Below are 17,866 nucleotides of genomic sequence, written 5' to 3' on the forward strand. Positions count from 1 at the left end.
GGGAAGGAGAATCATGCAGCAGACGCATTGTCAAGGGTAACAGGTGCTCAGTTGCTCTCCATCACTATGTCTCACGCTCACGAGGGTCTGTTTGACAGTATCCAGCTACTTTGGCAATCAGATCCACATCTCAGTAAGGTAATTTCTGACATTAAGAGTAATCCTGCCTCTCATCCTGCTTATTCTTTTGTCAATGAAGAGTTGAGGAGAAAAGGTAAACTGGTTGTGGGAAATGATGCTGCTGTCAAGCTTCACATATTGAAATGGATGCATGATTCAGTCAGTGGGGGTCATTCAGGGAGAGACGCCACTCTGCAACGCATCAAAGCACTGTTCTACTGGTCAAAGATGAGTCTGGAAGTGCAGAACTACATTCGCAACTGCCAAATATGCCAGAAGAACAAATATGATCTAGCTGCTTCACCAGGGTTATTACAGCCTCTCCCAGTCCCAAATGGAGTTTGGGAATGCATTAGCATGGATTTCATAGAGGGACTTCCACCATCTGCGGGTAAGCACTGCATCTTGGTTGTCATCGACAGGCTAAGTAAGAATGCACATTTCATTGCATTGTCCCATCCTTACACGGCGATTGAAGTGGCTCAAGCTTACTTAGATAATGTCTTCAAGTTACACGGGATGCCAAAGGACATAACAAGTGACAGGGATCCTACTTTTCTGAGTGAAGTCTGGAGGGAGTTGTTCAGGGTCCATGGGGTTGATCTGCGTTTCTCCACTGCTTACCACCCCCAGACGGATGGGCAAACTGAGGTGACTAACAAGACTCTGGAAACATATTTGCGGTGTATGACAGCTGATGCACCTCAAACTTGGAGCAAATGGTTACCTCTGGCTGAATGGTGGTACAATACCACATTTCACTCCGCCATTAAATGCACTCCATTCGAAATTGTGTACGGTCAACCACCTCCTGTCCACTTACCATACCTCCCCGGAGAGAGTTCTTCAGTTGTGGTTGATAGAAGCTTACAGAAAAGGGAAGAACTGATTGCTATGCTCAAATTTCACCTGTTAAGAGCACAGAACCGCATGAAACAGTATGCTGATTCTCACAGGTCGCAGAGAGAGTTTCAGGTTGGGGACTTTGTGTACTTAAAGCTGCAGCCATATCGCCAACAGTCCTTAAAGACAAAAGGAGTTCCTCACAAGCTCAGTCCACGTTTCTACGGACCTTTTCGTGTCACAGACAAGGTGGGAACAGTTGCTTACAAACTGGAGCTGCCACAAGGAACTTCTATACATAATGTCTTCCATGTGAGTCAACTTAAGCTGTGTCCCAACCCTCCATCTGAGGCACCTGTAATGCCACAGTATTTAACTGATGTGGGCAATGCCAAAGAACCAGAGGCTATCCTAGAGAAGAAAATGGTTAATCGCCAGAATCAAGCTGTCACCAAAGTCCTTGTTCAGTGGAAGGGAGAGCCACCATCAAAAGCTACTTGGGAGTTCTACAAGGACTTCATTGCCAAGCATCCAACATTCCATCCTTGAGGCCAAGGATGCTCTGAAGAAGGGAGTATTGCTACATGATGAATTAATCATCCGGTTTAATTATGCTTTTTATTATGGTTTGTTGGTACAATCTTTATTTGGTACATTTAGTCGGTTTACGACTGGTACAACTATCACTATATGTAAGGCACTTAGCCATTTCGGAAACCTAATCAATGAACATTTCTCTTATCTCTCTTTCTCTCTTATCTCTGTTTAGCGCCGTCACAGTCTTTATCCCTCAAACCCGTTTGTCCTAAGGTGATTTCTTCTTTCTTTGATCATCTTTTGCCTTGAGGTTTGCTCATTTCCTGGATCTACGGTGGATCCTTGACTTGAGAGATTACTAATTGGTTTCTCCAGTTTCAGGAGCAGAAGAATCGAGTCTTGCTACTGTAAGCCAGAAGACGCCTTGCGTGTTGCTGAAGTTTATGCGTCATGCTCATGTTCGATGATGATACAGAGAAGATAACTTGGGGTTTAGTATTATCCAAAATAAAAACTTTAGGGTTTTGTGAACTTTTTCAATTTAATCGATTTATAAAGTTAACTCTTAATCTTATGATCATATTCCTTGGGGAAAAGGATAAAACTAACTCTGATGATCATATTCCTTGGGGAAAAACTCACCAAAAAAAAATTCCTTGGGGAAAAAGATAAAAAGATAAAACCACGGATTTGTTTTAAATTTTGTAATAATAATTTAAATTAGCTAACATCTCAAATAGGTTTATATATATATATATATATATATTTAAAAATTATAATTTACAACACATATTTTATTATGAAAATAATGCTTTAATACTTTCAAAGTACTAAACAAAAAAAATTATAGAAACCAATTTGCAAATTTTTTTTTACATCTTATTCATTCATTGATTTCAAATCGAATACAAGAGTTCATAAATCTGTACTACATTAATAATAATAAACAAATTCAAACATAGATAATTATAACCAAACAATAAAAAGAATAATGAAAAAGTAAATTTCCACGATGTTTGGATACCGAAACCTTACTCGCCAACATGTGTTAGTAAATTGATGAGATCGTCATTCTTGGCCATCATATCGTGTCTAATGTTGTTGTTTTTGGTGAATCATCCGTGCTAATACTAAAAAAAATAATAATTACATAGACACTTGTCTTGCCCGAAAAGAACCAAAGACATCCTCCTGCATGATCGAATCAACACACGGTGGAGCCGAGCTAATTAAATAAAATCCTAACGGTAAAGTAACCACATAGTTCGCTAACTCATTCACAAGAGGGTTAACCTCTCTACGCACATGAGAAATTCAGACGATCCAGTCCTTCGATAAGAAGTCATAGCATAGATGTTCTAGGATCAATCGTTTTCACTGAACAGAATCTTCGGTATCGGACATCAAAAAAGATTAAAAAAAACTTTCACGGAGATAACGGATTCGTCTTTCGATGATGTACCATGAATGAAACACCTCCGTAATCGGAGGAATTAACAAAAAACATAATTGTTTTCACTTATCAACAAAATAGATAAATAAAACCAATTCGCAAAATCTATAATCGTAGATCAACAAAGGATTAATAAGTTTAGTAGAATTAATTAAACGATTGGTTAACAAAAGAGAAAAACTAAAAAAGGAATAGTTGAAGCGTTTTTATTTTTCTTAAGTATATTTGTCTTTTAATTTTCCATTTCTTTTTCAGATAAATAACAAACACAGCCAAAAAAAAAAAAAAAATTTAAGCTTTAGCTAGTTGATGATGGTGATGATATCTCTTCACCTCTCTACTCCGCCGCTAGCTTTTCTCAAATCTGCTTCCAATTCTAGATTTACCAAGAACCCTAATCCTAATTTTGTCCAATTCACCCCAAAATCCCTACTTTTTTCTTGCCGTCGTTTCAATTTCAACACCGGAGTAACAAATTTAAACCGTAAAACCTACCGGAGAAGTCTCAGTTGCTATGGGGTTAAGGATTCAAGTGAGACGACAAAGTCTGCACCGTCGTTAGACTCCGGTGGCGGCGGTGGAGGAGGAGGTGACGGCGGAGATAGTGGTGATGATGGTGAAGGTGAAGTGGAGGAAAAAAACAGACTTTTTCCAGAATGGTTGGATTTTACATCGGATGATGCGAAGACAGTGTTTGTGGCTATAGCTGTGTCTTTGGCGTTTCGTTATTTTATTGCAGAACCAAGATACATTCCTTCTTTGTCTATGTATCCTACTTTTGATGTTGGAGACAGATTAGTTGCAGAGAAGGTATTGTTTTCTGTTTATAGATTAGCTTTGGAATCATGAGCTATATAGTTAAGGATTAGGAAGCTGGTTTTGTGTTTTGATTACAATGTCAAAGTTTACATTTTTAAGAGTTATGAGGTTTTTAAGTATGTGAGTTTAAAGGAGATTCATTGATGGTGTTTTGGTGATTGTTTCAGGTGAGTTATTATTTCAGGAAGCCTTGTGCAAATGATATTGTGATCTTCAAAAGTCCACCAGTTCTTCAGGAAGTTGGGTATACTGATGCGGATGTGTTTATTAAACGGATTGTTGCGAAAGAAGGTGACCTTGTGGAGGTATGTATGATCATATTTTGGCTCTTAGAATGTGTGACTAGTGAAGAGACTTGTAATAGTGAAGGTGATGGTTATTTGATTTGGGGTAATGTGTAGGTACATAATGGGAAACTGATGGTTAATGGTGTTGCTAGGAATGAAAAATTCATCTTAGAGCCTCCTGGATATGAAATGACACCAGTTGTAAGTGTTATTCTCGGCTTTTAAACAAGTTTTAGAACCTGAATCTTCTGGTTTTTCTTATTTTCTGATTTTGGTTACTTCGATATTGTAGAGGGTACCGGAAAATTCAGTATTTGTGATGGGTGACAACCGGAATAACAGTTATGATTCACACGTGTGGTGAGAAGCCTATTTGTTCATCTGTTTTTAGATTTTTATCATAGGGTTTAGTTTCTTCTTGGATTGTTCCTTATATTGGAAAACTTGTGTTGTCTTCAGGGGTCCTCTGCCTTTGAAGAATATTATTGGACGGTCAGTTTTTCGGTATTGGCCACCAAACAGAGTAAGCGGGACAGTGCTAGAAGGTGGCTGTGCTGTGGATAAGCAATAGAGCATATTGGAACGTTTTGATTCTTCCTTTTAAACACTTGTGCAGATAAAAATGAAAACAATGTACCTTTCTATGAAGGAGAGAGTTGCACATTTGAATTGGATTGCAGATTAATGAGAAAACAAGAAATTCTTATTTGCAAAATGGAGAGGTAGTGAAAAATTGTTTACTTGGTAACAAGTTTACAGGTCTTATGACTGAATTCTATGGGTTTGGAAGTCTTGGAGGAGGAGATGAAGAAAGAGCATGATACGTGATTCACGTGCTTCGACTTGACCAGCTTCCCCAATAAATTACCTCGCGATCGGATCTCAAACTCCAACTTCACTGGAACTTTTCCCTTCTTGTCAGAGGCAGCTAAGTGTGGTCCTGCTCCATACAAAGGAACTTCGGCGCCAGTGAGCTTTACAATGGCTATGTGCTTGCTCTTTCTTGGCTGGTAATAGCTCTTAAGCTTCACAACCAAAATGTGAATCAGATTATGATGATGATGATGATATATGAGCAATGAGTGAAATTTGAAAACAGAGAGTACCTGACCAGTGGCGAGTGTGAGAGCAGAGAAGGTGAGTTTGAAGGTAGAAGAAGAGACATGGATGCCAAAGTAAGGCGCAGGACTATCTATTGTCACCTTCACCGAGCTGTTAAAGCTCAGAATCTTGGTAGCAACTCCTGTTCTGTCTATTCCTTCTCCGTAATAAAAGCTATGGATGTTAAAGCTCTTGACAGAGACAATAGGAGAGAAAGGATGAGAAGCTCCCCACAAAACAGAGCAGAAAACAGAGAACACAACCACAGTACCTAATATTACCAAAACAGCTCTGCATTGTCCCACCGATAATCCTCTGTTATCATCATAAACTTCATCTTCATTAATCGTGTAAGGCTTCTCCGGCCAATACATATTACTTCTCCGGGAGCTTCCTTTCCATCGGAATCCCATACCGCTTGTTCCATTGGAGGTACGGCTCGAAGAGGAGAGACGTGACTCACTGAGAATGGTGTAGTTTGGAGTATGAACCTGAATAAGCGAAGTAGAGGATGAGGATTTCTCACCATCGTCTAATTGGGACACACTTGAAGGGCTTTCTACGTAGTAAGCAGGTTTAGGTGATGAAATCGATAGGTCCAAGCTTGTTCTTTCGGATTCTGACGTCGCATCCATCATCTTTCTTTTCTATCAACTTGGTTTATCAATTTGTTTGTGTTTTGAGATCGACGTAAACATTGAAAATGGAAGATACATATGTCTTAGAAGAAGAACACGGCGTAGAGAGTGGATATAGAACAAACCCTTTGAAGCTTTCTTTTTCATTTTTTTTTTTTTAAATTGTTTTAATTTATAAAAGGTTTGGTCCAAACCAAACCGTTTTTAACGGATTTTATTCTTCTCTTTTCGATAAGATAAAATGGAACGTAACTTTTTCTGTTTTTTGCTAAGAAAAATGGAAAAGTATGACTTGATTTTTTTAGCTATATACTTCAAAAAATATATTCATTTTTACAAAAGCTAGGAATAAAAAAAATCGAGTTTGCCGTCAAAAAAAAAAAAAAAAATCGAGTTTTATATTAAAACAAAGAATGAAGAAGCTTCTATGAATTACAAGACTTATGGGTAAATTTTACAAATGTGGTGTTGTAAGAGGAGATAAAAAAGAAGCAAGAGAGGTGTTTCCTATGCCTAGACTTGACTAAGTTTCCAACAATATTGGCTCGTAATTGGATATCGAACTCTAACTTCACAGGAACTCCACCAATATGGTCTGAAGCAACTAACTCGGCTCCTGCTCCATATAGTGGAACCTTGGAGCCAACAAGGTTGATCCTAGATGTGTGGTTGCTTAGTTTTGGTTGATAATAACTCTTCAGCTGCGCGATCGCAAGCGTGAATTGACGAGAGTAGACGAGGTTGATGGTAGTGGAGCTGACATGAATGCCGAATAATGTAGAAGGATTGTGTGTTGTGATGTCCACTGAACATTTAAAGTTCATGATCTTTGTTGGCACTCCTGTACTATCTGAACCTTCTCCGTAGTAAAAACTTTGCACATTCACACCCTAACATATACAACACAAAATCAAACATTTGTAGAACTTTACCCTAGACCAAGGTTTAATTCATTCAAACACCAATTGATGTGTTTTCATTAATTGTAAGTGAAAACACTAAATTCAAAAATCTTTTATGAAAAAAATACAAAACAAAATCTATTTCTTTTGAAAATGTGGAAAACGCAAAAGCTGCGTTTGTCTAACAGTTTTTGAGTACATTAATCAAAGTTAAAAATTTAAGAGTTTTTGCGAATAATTTTTTTTATATGTAAGTAAAAATAAAATTACCTTGATGTAGACGATTGGAGGGAAAGATTGAGAAACACCAAAGAGAACAGAACATAGAAGAAAAAAGATACTCAATGTCGCAACAACTCCCAAAATAAGTCTACAAGTAACAATGGAGACTCCTCTGTTGTCCTCATAAAGATCCTCGTACCGCCCATCATCAGCATCATCCTCCTTATCAGCCGGCCACCATCTTCCACCGTGATATTTCCTCCGTCCTTTCCACCGGAAACCTCCACCACCGTTGTTGGATACGCGGCTAGCAAATGATGGGTGTGATGGCGACTCGGTGGGAGTGGTCTGATGAGTCGTCAGTGCCACCGAAGAAGACTTGTCGGAGTCACGTGATGGGCTTTGAACGTAGTAAGTAGGAAGTTTTGGTGATGATAGGTCGAGGCTTGTGATGTCTGAGTCAGATTTTGGGTACATCTTCATTTTGGTTTTTTTTTATTGGTGAATCTTTCTTTATCAATGTTTGTTCTTGTGCTCATAAATATTGGTATTTGTGTGTGCATGGGTACAAAATAGGGAAATATTTACAAGCGTTAGGTTGGGTAAGACAAAGGCCCATAGGTTAGGTTACCATTTGTCACTAGTTTTGGGTGTCAGTTACATAGTAGTGCGTTCTCAATTCTGCCAGTTTGACATTTGTAACCGAAAAATTTGAGTCTCTATTTGAATTGGTTAAAGTGTTAGAAGATAGATTAGTTTAAATACAAGCTAGTTTTGGTGCTTCTTCTTAACTACGTAAACCAATTTGGTGACCAATAGAACTCATTGGTTTCTTTAGGTTTTTTTTACTTTTGATAATAAAAGGAGAGTCAGTGGCATAACATATTTTTGGTGTTACAATATATTACCTCCCTTTCATTAATAAAAGACATTTGCTTCTTAGTTCTTAACCATGAAATTTCTGCGTGACCATATTTTTCTTAATAAACCATTATAGCAGTTATTCTTCTGATTTATTGTTCTAAATTTTCTTTGGAATGTCACAGTTAAATGATAAGTACATCATACATGACTATGAGCTTGATTGGTTGGTCTATAAGTTCATCTTACAGTTTTAATTTTTCTTAAAGCTTAAATTTTATGCCAATCGTGTTGTAGTAATTTTTTAAAAGCTACAGTCTTTTTTTTTTCTTTAGGCTGTAGCAGAGTAAATTTCTAAAGCCCTATTTACTTGGCTGTAGGAGTTTCAACTCACATTAATATTAGATAAATATGAAAATTAGAAATTATAAACGAAAATTCTAAAAATAAAAAACAAAGATAAGTTCCAAAAATAAAATTATCAAAGAATACGTAGACATTTGTGTTTTGACTAGGATTTTTTAAAAAATATTTATTGTTTGTATTTTAATTTTAATAAATAATATAAACAATTTTATTTACTTTAAAAAGTAAAAATAAAATTTTATTATAAATATTATATTTTTATTCTAAAATACCTACGTCCAAAAACTTACAGCAACAAACGTTACAGCTACACAATTACAGCAAAAATTCTGCAACAAAAACTTTACAGGTACAACCCAACCAATCACCCTCTATATTACCCGAAAGATTTTTATTTGAATCTATATTATATAAATATTTTCACATTGAGTAAACAAGAAAAAAGTGACTGATATTGAGAAATAGAAACATAGCTAGTGCCCTGAACAACTTCTTGTTAGAAGTGTGATTTTATGAATCATATATAAAAATAATTCTTAAAGTACAAGAAAATCCAAGTTTTCAAACGTCAACAGGGATAGAATACAAGACCTTAAAGTGGCAGAAGAGAGGATCAACCGTGAGAAGATCGATTGCGAGGATAGGATGGCACCAATCACACCTGCCCCAAATCTGGCCTCCTTCCCACTTTTCCAACGAAATCTCCGCACACACCAAATCTCCATGCTCATGTAATCACCACCACGTTCGAGCTTTTCCCAAAAGACCAAAACATTCTTACCAAGGTTGATCAAGTTGGTCAATATGGTCTCGGGAAGTAATTCTTCAAGGTTTTTGCTGATATTGTACATGATCTTATAGGACTCCCACACTTTTACCATTTTCCCACCAAAGTGTACCACTCTCGATTCACGGAGCGCCATTGACAAAAACTCCAAACCCAACACCTCCCTCCAATCAATCTTCACTGCATCACACCAATCTAACTCCCCTGCCTCACACCAATATATACCCCCGTCGTTACCATAACTGTATATCAACTTATCTATTAGACACCAATCCTTGCTACGCTTTGAATCTTGATTCCCTGTTTCCCATTTACTCTGGCTCGGCAAGTAGTAAAAGCTTCCATCATCCCATGAATTCACCACGTAAATCTTCTCCTCCACCACTGGCTTTGAAATTGGCATATCAGCCCAAGTTTGTGTATTTGGGTCGAATGATAGACTCAGGGTACCTCTAGCTTGTATGCAAAGGAAGATGAGGTCTGGAGGTAGAAAGGCTAAGGCAATGGAGAAGTTCCTGAGAAAGCTCCTCAAGAAAAGTGGCTAAGGGACACGAGAAGACTCTGGTAAAAGGAGAGGGTTTCACCTTTCCTCTAATAATGTCTTTAAATTAAGTGATGTCGTTTTAAGAATTATGAGTTGTATTTAAGATGGAAGAATCCCATTAAGGCTTCCATATCATATAACATCAAAACATTAATCATTTCTATTTCTCCTATCTCTCTCTTCTCCGTCGCTTGCGGCGCATTTCCCTCCTTTCTCCATTTCTATTCTTATTTTCCATTTAAGGTAAGCTTCAAAGCTTATCATCGAATACTTCTCCCCAGTTGGAGTAATGTTTGTACATGCAGCTTCCCCACACGTATATCTTTCCATCCACCACGCGGACCTCGGGGGAAACACGAGGCACTCTCATGGAAGTCACGTGGTGCCACTTGTGAAACCGACAAACGAACAGCAAGACACGGGACAAGCGATTGCCATTAACCCATCCAACGATGACATAGATCCCCCTATCCAACGCCACCACGGAAGATCCTTTCCGTTGTTGACTGGGGAACGAGGGGATCGGGTGAGCACCGTGAGCTAGATTCACATTGTTCCTGATGGCAGCATCTTTAGTTGGGCGGAAGATGAACAAACGAGGAGTTTCGTCAGTAGGCATGCAGAAGCATACATAGAGGAATTTCTCAGCGTAACCCGTCAACGATCGTGTCTGGTAGAGCTCGGACGAAAGAACCATTGACCGGCAGGTCTTGGAGACGAGAGATAAGGCTGCATGGTCCAATCTTGATACGCAGGCTAAGCAACTTATAGCCACCGCTTCTGGCAAAGAATGTAGAAACCTTGACGATGACGACGAAGATGCCTCTTTCTTCCTCCTCTTATTATGTGTTGCCACTTCGGGAGCGTCTTTGGACATCATCACACTTCTGACTTTCGCCGTCCTCTTTCTTCCTCCTCTTACTATGTGTTGCCACTTCGGGAGCGTCTTTGGACATCATCACACTTCTGACTTTGCTCGATTGATGACTGAATTATATAATTTAGTATAGATCAGAATATTTCACGAGAGTGAGTTCTCTCTTTTTTGGATTAGGTTTAGGTTTAAGTTTTGTGAGGATTGAGAAGGATTCAAAGAGAAACTATCTTATAAGATTTATTTCGATTGTTCTTATTGATTTTTTTTGTTTTTCGATTGTTCTTATTGATTTTTTTTGTTTTATTTTTGTAATATTGATTTTCTAATTTCCTTTGTTTTTTACATCTATTTTATTTTACTTTTGAGAGAATTCTTTATTGGGATTTTTGCCAAATGTACCACATTTTTTAAATTTCTTAGCATCTCTACCACAATTGAGAATGGTTTAGCACTTGTACCACATTCATGTGGTATTGTGGTATGAAAAAGACAGTTTTGCCCTTGGCTGATGTGGCAGATAAAGTGTAACATTTAGGGACAAGTATACGGAGGACAAAAACCTATTCGGGGATAATAATCAAACGAAATATAAACATCAAACAAAATGAAAAGACCGCAATTAGAGTTTACATACTAAAATCCAAGAATAATGAATTAAAATTGAGGGACAAAAACCAGCAAACATGCAAAAATAAGATGAAATTGTGGAAAAATTCAAACTTCGGGGACAACGGTATGTAAACTTCTTTTTGTGTCCCCAATCTATGAATTTTGTCCCCGAAATTTGAGCAAACAAAAAGAAGGGCAAAATGGTCATTACACATCTCAATTGTGGTATGGATGCTAACTGGGTTTTGAAAGTGGTACTGGACCTAAATTTTGGGCCAAATGTAGTACTCAATCTAATTTTCTCTTCTTTATTATCCCTATTATAACGAACTTTCCATATTTAAACTGTTTATTATATCTTTGGTGGACAAAACTTTCCATATTTTATCTAACAATTCAATTGTCCCTTTTTCGATTTTCGTTGGCCCGTTTGGCTTTGAAAACGACAATAAGCCCATAAAGCATTTTTATTTTCGTCATTAGGCCCATGAAGCCTAAACGTTTGGTTAAGTGACTTAAACTTTCACCACCTCGTCTGTGCAACGCTTTATCTATAGAAACCAATTTTTTTCCCTCTTGCGATTGCTTTAATTCGGCAGCAACAAACCCAATTGCCTAAAAAAATTTCGGTGTTTTAAATTAGTTTTCACCATTGTAAGTAACAAGTTTTTGAGACAACTAATGTAATTAAGTCGTCTAATATGTTGCTTAAGGGTCAAACTAAATTAAATTCTAATCAATGATATTCAGATTGCTATACTCGGTTGATCTAGATAACATCAAAGTATTTCACCAATATGTTTATAAATTGAATCAAGTCTTCATTATATTATGATTTGGCCAGAGATATTCAATTACACAAATTTCAGGAAAAATAAAAACTTGGGAAAACAATCTTCCAAACATTGAAAAATCGAATAATAGATAATAAAAATATAGAGGAAGGGGTCATCAGATAGGAGCGAAAGACTATGCTGAAGATATTAATCATAATAGAATTTATCATCTGAACTATGCGTTATCAATCATCACTTGACCCCTTTCAATTTCCTCTATTCTCATCAACCAAACCAAAAACTATAACCTTTATCTGATTTTAGACTAAAGGCCTCATAGAGAAGATTAGATTTATCAACAGGGATTAATTCAGACATATGCTTGTCTATAATCATTTAAATCATAGGCCACTAAACAATAATCAAGCAAAAACAGAATCAAATTATTATAAAGCAAAGAAAAAAAACGAAATCGGATTTGGGTTTTGATGGCCTCATAGAGAAGATTAGAGTTTATCAACAAGGATTAATTCAGACATATGCTTGTCAATTTTTGATTAAATCATTGGCCAAAAAAACGATTGGGAAAAAAAAAAACAATGAATGGACTCAGAATATGGGTGGTGATATAACAGAGTGGTCGGCAAATAGGCTTTTTACGGCCGTTTTTACGACGAACGAGACCTTTAATATCAATCGTCACTGTCCATTAATCTACACAAAAAATCAAAAAACAAGACGAAGAAGAAGAAGAAGAAGAAAAAGTGAAAAAAAACAGAGAGAAGCTAATCGGCGGAGATCTAAAACCCTAAAGAAGTTGTTATTGTATTGAGTTTAGTTTCTCATGCCTTTTATACGGAAAAAACAAACTTGAGAGAGCTAGGGTTTCTTTCACAAGCTCAGCTGGATTTGGACACGTGGTATATCTGACGGTTGCGATATGTTAATCTCCGGGTTTTTTTTTTTCTGTGGAAAAACGACGTGTAGTTTCATATAGATACTTCTAAACTACACACTGTTTCTTGAAGGAAACCGACCTTTTTTTTTCCTGGCCCATTATTGGCCTGTCATGGGTCCATTACTCACTAACACGCAATTTTTTTTCCCTCTCTTACACTCTCATTTGAAGCATAATTTTAATTTTATTATCATACTACATGCATCAGATTGAAGATTTTCATAAAAATTGTCTCTGTTATGCTGCATTCTTTGAAATAAAACTCCAAACTTAGTGTAAAATCAATAAATAAACTCCTGATTAAAGGAAGAGATAATGAATTTTAAATGTCTATTAATTGACTTAGAGTGTATATATGTGACCTCCAAGAGATGCTTTTCAAGGAAAATTAAAATGGATTGGCTAAATCAATATGTATTATACAGCTTACTATGTAATAGGAGAGTCTAGGATATAGACAGATAATGACAGAGTTAACACAAATGGAACGCATTTCTAAAACACCATTGTTGTCTAATGATTCAACATCAAATCTGAAATTAACTGAATCAGAATTTAAAGGAAGAAGACATGTAAAAGGAAAGATTTGAGAACCATTTGTTTCTGCAAGACTAATCTTTTAGTTTCTACTTCTACTTCTCTCTGGAGCCGTTCTCATATCAAGCGTTGATAGAACTTGTGGCATCGACATTCCTCCTGACACAACGATCTCTGCAGATAAATAAAAACCCAACCCAAAGTTATCAGAAGATCGAGTCTCAAACATTTTCAAAATGAAATCGGTGGATCTTCTTCCTCTCACCTATGCCTTCTCTTACTGAAAGATTTGGTCTGATCACATCTTTTGTACTAACAAGGAATACATCCCCAATGTAAAGGTGATTTGTCGGCACATATACACAGCAAAGTTCCTCTTCATCTGCGTAAGTCTGCAATGATTTTAAGACGTTTAAGTTTTGGTAAAACCTTCATTCCCAGAAAGAAGGTTACGGTTTCTTGTGACAGACCTGGAGAACAACGGTCGATGTGATGAACCCAATTGCGTATTCACCAATACGCGGATGTCTTATAATGGCGACTTCCTTGAAAGCCTGGGTGTTTTGATCTGCAATATATCGGCGAGAAATCATATAATCAAGACTCAACGAAACAAGATATTATAAGAAAGAGAAGAACAACAACGATACCAGGTGATATAGCAGTGCTGATTTGCTTGGAGGCATTGTAGATGTGACGAACAAATGGCATTCGCTTGATAAACCACTCTCCCAAATTTAGAACCGATGTACCCAACCATGAAGACATGAACACCCCAACCATGAAGATAAATGTAATGGAGGTGATAAAACCAAGTCCTGAAAAGCAAATTTACAAAAGAAATGACATCAAATACTGTCTATTACATTCTTTTTGATATTCATATATATTCCCCCAAAGAAGTTCTTCTAGATAACATAAGAGTTACTTCATGATCGCCAACGAACATTGTTACTAGACAGAGATATAGAGGAAGGACTAGAAGAAGCTTACCAAATATATCAATTCCGAGATGAGTATATATCGGGGAGAAAAATCCATCCACAAAATGAATAAACCACCAAGTCACATAGAAAGTGATCGCCATTGGAAGCAAGATAACACTGCAGGGTGAATATATACAAGTCAGAATGTATTGGCAGAACTTGTGAACAAGAACAAAGCAATCAAGACACTTGCTTAGGGAACTCAATCCTCCATTGAAATAAGCAAGAAACATGTCCCTACCATCCAGTCATGAACTTCTTTGATGCCCAGCTTCTGATCAACTTGTAAAAGGTCTAAAGATCAAAAAATTCCCCAGTCAGTAAACACATCAAAATTGAAAATTGCACATAAACAAAAGAGTCACTTTTTAGGGAACAAACTATAAGTTTAAAGAAACTAAATAACTTCACACATCTATGAGCAAACGAAAACAGATCAAGCAGCTAACTTTTTCAAATTCTCGAAATCAAGATTCGCAATTTACCAATCACGATCGAAATTCAACACTAACCCAACAAAAACCCAATTGCAATTCTTAAAATTTCGCCAATCGAAAACCCTAAATCGCAGAAGACGAACATCACAACAACCTATAAAACCCTAAAGACGTAATTTTGAATAGAGGGTAAGAAGGTGATGATAACCTCTTGACCAGAATGATGAGAAGAAGATGAAGAAGAGGAAGAAGGTTTGGGTGTAGAATCGTGATCATCTTCGCCGGAATGAGCAACTGGAATCAGAAGCTCACGATCTCTATTAGCCATGACGATCCCAGGTTTCGTGTCGCCCATAAACAGAAGAAAACGAATTGATAAACCCAGAAAGATGGACAAGGAAGGAAGGAGATCAACAATGGAAGAAAGGTCAAAAGATTCAACGACGAAAGAAAAATCACAAAGCTGACTCTAATTTTCGACTATCTGTTTCCAGTCTGTTTCGGAAAATTTGTTATTAATTTATTATTATAAAAAAAGATTAGTAATTGTATTTTAATGTGAAAAATTATATAAAATGGCACTAATGATTTAGATATTATTTTTCAGTTCGAGATATTATTATTATTTTGAAATGTTTGGATTGGGGGTGTTTTAGGTAACTTGGTTAACTTATTAAAACAAAAAAAAAAAAACAAATGTGTATCAAGATGAAACTTCTTTCTAATGATTCGTAATCACATGGATAATAACATAATGTGTATCAATACCGGTAAGTAACATCTTATTATTTTAGGATAAATACATGGTTTATGTTAAATAACTAAATATTATGGAGATAAATATGTATATAAATGTTATATGATTTTGGAAATTAAGAGAGAGATAGTAAGTAGAGTTTAGAGAGAGTTTAGAGAATATATTTGTTTTTCTAATTTCTTCTTCAATTACATTCACAGTAGCATCTATATATATATATATATACACATAATGATGCATTAGTGGGATATCTAATGATGGCTAATATTAGGGGGTCGCTAATGGGATAATTATTTATAACACTAGGTAAAAAGGATTCAACAAAGATGACTGGGTAGATTCATAACAGTTTAATCGTTCTTATATGTTTCAGCGATAAGTAAAAGAGAATTTAATATCAAAGATGTAATTAGCAGTTTGTGTAATAATTTTGCTAAGGTTATACATTAATATTACCATATATATATTTGGTTGGAAACAAAAATGATTTCGAGTATGAAAACTGATAGCTATATGTGGATATTAAGAGAATGACAAATATACATATAAATATATATATATATATATATATATATATATATGTTTTTTTTTTATCAAACTTAGTCATTAATAAAATTGTGATACGTGTTAATTGTTCGATTAGTTTACGACACATGTTGAAAAAAAAAAAATTCTTTAACCAGATAGAAAAACTAACAAAATAAAAAAAAATAACATAACTTATATATAATAATTTGTGTGTATATTTCTAAAGAAATTTGAACATTGTTCTCCTAATTCAAAAAGAAAAAGTTGAAAAACACAATATTAACATATACTAATTTTTATCTATATATCTAAAGCTTTTAAAAAATAATTCATCACAAAAATAAAACTAACAAAAAATAACCAGATATAATAGTAATTGTAAACACCAAAATTGAAAACCCCATTAGCATGATATAATAGTAACTGTAAAACAACAAAAATGAATAATCTTACATGCAATTCATAGTATAACGACATATCAAATTTTCTATTTTTGACTTTCTATCAGATTTAATTTATTCACTATTTAAACTTGATGATTTTTTTTAATAACTGGAATTATGTTTGTAATCAAAATCTTTTTAGTTCTTTAATAATTAGGAAAAACTGAAGATAGACTTTCTAATCAATTAGAAGTTAAAAAATATAACAAAAATTGTAAAAAGTAAGGCAAAAAAATAAATATCTTACAAATTTTAAATCGAACCTAAATCACTCTATCATGCTATTCATTATCTTTCTTTTCCATCATTCCAATTCAATTAGTGGATCAAAGGATCCATCATTCTCCAAAAGTGTGATCACTTTGTAAGCTTTCCAATAAAAGGATACACTTTGGTGTTAAAGGTGTCACTTGATTGTTGTGGAAGAGTTATAAGAGTCCAAAATGATATTGATGCAAGTCTTGGTTCAAGTCTAACGAAGACACTTATCCTCATTGATTTTGGCATCTATAGGTTAATTCTTCATCCTAATCTTCTTTTTTTTGCTTATGATATTTGGATGTAGAGGGTAATGTGAGATTTGTTTTGATAGGCAAAGGATTATTGTTTTAAGAACAAAAACAACCTTGTGATGCAAGGAATGACATACCTAAATTGATTGAGTGGAACAACACATGCGCTTCTTCCAACGACATTTTAAAAGTTTCTCGGTGTTGATTTTTTGGAGAAAAAATTTTTTCGTCTACAATATAAGTTTCAAGGTAAGATTCTCTGTTTTTGTAATTTGATTATGTGCTCGAGTTACTCATTCCATGGAGAATTTTAATTTAAGTTTTCTTATCTTCGATAAAATATTGTTGATTGGAACTTTGATAAAAAAAATATATAATTCTTTGCATTATAAAAGTTAAATTTATTGCATATTTTAAGTAAATGTTGAGCATCTTCTATGCAATTTTCTTAGATATTCTATAAACACTTACACCATGTATGGTATATGTTGATATAAATATGTTAATATTTTTTTAAAAAAATCTTAACTTAAAAACAATACAAAATAAAGAAATCTAAAACCATGAACCACTAGAATATGTCTAAGAACTATAGATATTACAATTACATATAGCGATTAATCGTTAATCTCAATATCGTTAAAGTTAAAACACATATATTATCACTATTGTTCGTTTCACTAATGTTATGGTTGATTACTGCACGTTTACTTACTTTAAACTGGTTCACTCTTAAATAGATATTTGAATCTTATCGGTGGATCCATTATGACAATTGTTCATTGCAGATTTTAAACCTTTGGGTATACGAGAGGATTGTCCCGAAAGTAACTGTTGCAGCAATAGTCTTCTTTTCGCTTATTACATCGATATTTTTCTGGAAAAAAGATATCACAAAAGGGCAACGAAAAGAGGTATGTGAATAGAGGTAAATGCTTTAGGGTCTCTTATAAAGTATGTGAACTT

At 35.3% G+C, this 17,866-nt stretch overlaps 5 protein-coding genes across 5 annotated transcripts; 1 reads left to right on the forward strand and 4 right to left on the reverse strand.

The window, feature by feature from the left end:
* The first annotated feature begins 3,224 nt into the window (after window positions 1–3,224).
* On the forward strand, window positions 3,225–4,774 carry LOC9321725 (chloroplast processing peptidase). The gene is made up of 5 exons (XM_021033118.1): window positions 3,225–3,763; window positions 3,940–4,077; window positions 4,174–4,260; window positions 4,352–4,419; window positions 4,519–4,774. The coding sequence occupies exons 1-5, from the start codon at window positions 3,263–3,265 to the stop codon at window positions 4,628–4,630; spliced, it is 906 nt and encodes a 301-aa protein (XP_020888777.1). The 5' UTR covers window positions 3,225–3,262; the 3' UTR covers window positions 4,631–4,774.
* Window positions 4,677–6,016, reverse strand: LOC110230384. The gene is made up of 2 exons (XM_021033117.1): window positions 5,166–6,016; window positions 4,677–5,084 (listed from the first exon to the last, which is right to left on the reverse strand). The coding sequence occupies exons 1-2, from the start codon at window positions 5,796–5,798 to the stop codon at window positions 4,797–4,799; spliced, it is 921 nt and encodes a 306-aa protein (XP_020888776.1). The 5' UTR covers window positions 5,799–6,016; the 3' UTR covers window positions 4,677–4,796.
* A 159-nt stretch (window positions 6,017–6,175) lies between these two features.
* On the reverse strand, window positions 6,176–7,449 carry LOC9319605. The gene is made up of 2 exons (XM_021030683.1): window positions 6,971–7,449; window positions 6,176–6,688 (listed from the first exon to the last, which is right to left on the reverse strand). The coding sequence occupies exons 1-2, from the start codon at window positions 7,403–7,405 to the stop codon at window positions 6,224–6,226; spliced, it is 900 nt and encodes a 299-aa protein (XP_020886342.1). The 5' UTR covers window positions 7,406–7,449; the 3' UTR covers window positions 6,176–6,223.
* Window positions 7,450–8,610: 1,161 nt separating this feature from the next.
* On the reverse strand, window positions 8,611–10,640 carry LOC9321726 (putative F-box/kelch-repeat protein At3g24610). Its single transcript, XM_021030687.1, is given in 3 exon segments — window positions 8,611–8,860; window positions 8,863–9,370; window positions 9,750–10,640. Coding segments are annotated over 3 exon segments (1,269 nt in total). The 5' UTR covers window positions 10,361–10,640; the 3' UTR covers window positions 8,611–8,710.
* A 2,458-nt stretch (window positions 10,641–13,098) lies between these two features.
* LOC9321727 (protein LIKE COV 1) lies at window positions 13,099–15,159 on the reverse strand. Its single transcript, XM_002885615.2, has 7 exons — window positions 14,869–15,159; window positions 14,465–14,517; window positions 14,231–14,340; window positions 13,888–14,055; window positions 13,708–13,805; window positions 13,503–13,629; window positions 13,099–13,411 (listed from the first exon to the last, which is right to left on the reverse strand). Exons 1-7 carry the CDS (start codon window positions 15,013–15,015, stop codon window positions 13,320–13,322), a joined length of 795 nt encoding a protein of 264 aa, XP_002885661.2. The 5' UTR covers window positions 15,016–15,159; the 3' UTR covers window positions 13,099–13,319.
* Window positions 15,160–17,866: the final 2,707 nt, after the last annotated feature.

The sequence above is a fragment of the Arabidopsis lyrata genome, assembly GCF_000004255.2.
Source record: "Arabidopsis lyrata subsp. lyrata unplaced genomic scaffold ARALYscaffold_3, whole genome shotgun sequence".
NCBI classification, from domain to species: domain Eukaryota; kingdom Viridiplantae; phylum Streptophyta; class Magnoliopsida; order Brassicales; family Brassicaceae; genus Arabidopsis; species Arabidopsis lyrata.

Coding starts and splice junctions, on each gene's coding strand:
- LOC9321725 (XM_021033118.1), top strand. CDS start 3,263: ATGATGGTGATGATATCTCTTCACCTCTCTACTCCGCCGCTAGCTTTT. Junction 4,078..4,173: donor AAGAAGGTGACCTTGTGGAG/GTATGTATGATC, acceptor GGTAATGTGTAG/GTACATAATGGGAAACTGAT. Junction 4,261..4,351: donor GATATGAAATGACACCAGTT/GTAAGTGTTATT, acceptor TCGATATTGTAG/AGGGTACCGGAAAATTCAGT.
- LOC110230384 (XM_021033117.1), bottom strand. CDS start 5,798: ATGATGGATGCGACGTCAGAATCCGAAAGAACAAGCTTGGACCTATCG. Junction 5,085..5,165: donor TCACACTCGCCACTGGTCAG/GTACTCTCTGTT, acceptor TTGGTTGTGAAG/CTTAAGAGCTATTACCAGCC.
- LOC9319605 (XM_021030683.1), bottom strand. CDS start 7,405: ATGAAGATGTACCCAAAATCTGACTCAGACATCACAAGCCTCGACCTA. Junction 6,689..6,970: donor CTCCAATCGTCTACATCAAG/GTAATTTTATTT, acceptor TGTATATGTTAG/GGTGTGAATGTGCAAAGTTT.
- LOC9321727 (XM_002885615.2), bottom strand. CDS start 15,015: ATGGGCGACACGAAACCTGGGATCGTCATGGCTAATAGAGATCGTGAG. Junction 14,341..14,464: donor AAGAAGTTCATGACTGGATG/GTAGGGACATGT, acceptor TTCACCCTGCAG/TGTTATCTTGCTTCCAATGG. Junction 13,806..13,887: donor CAGCACTGCTATATCACCTG/GTATCGTTGTTG, acceptor GATATATTGCAG/ATCAAAACACCCAGGCTTTC.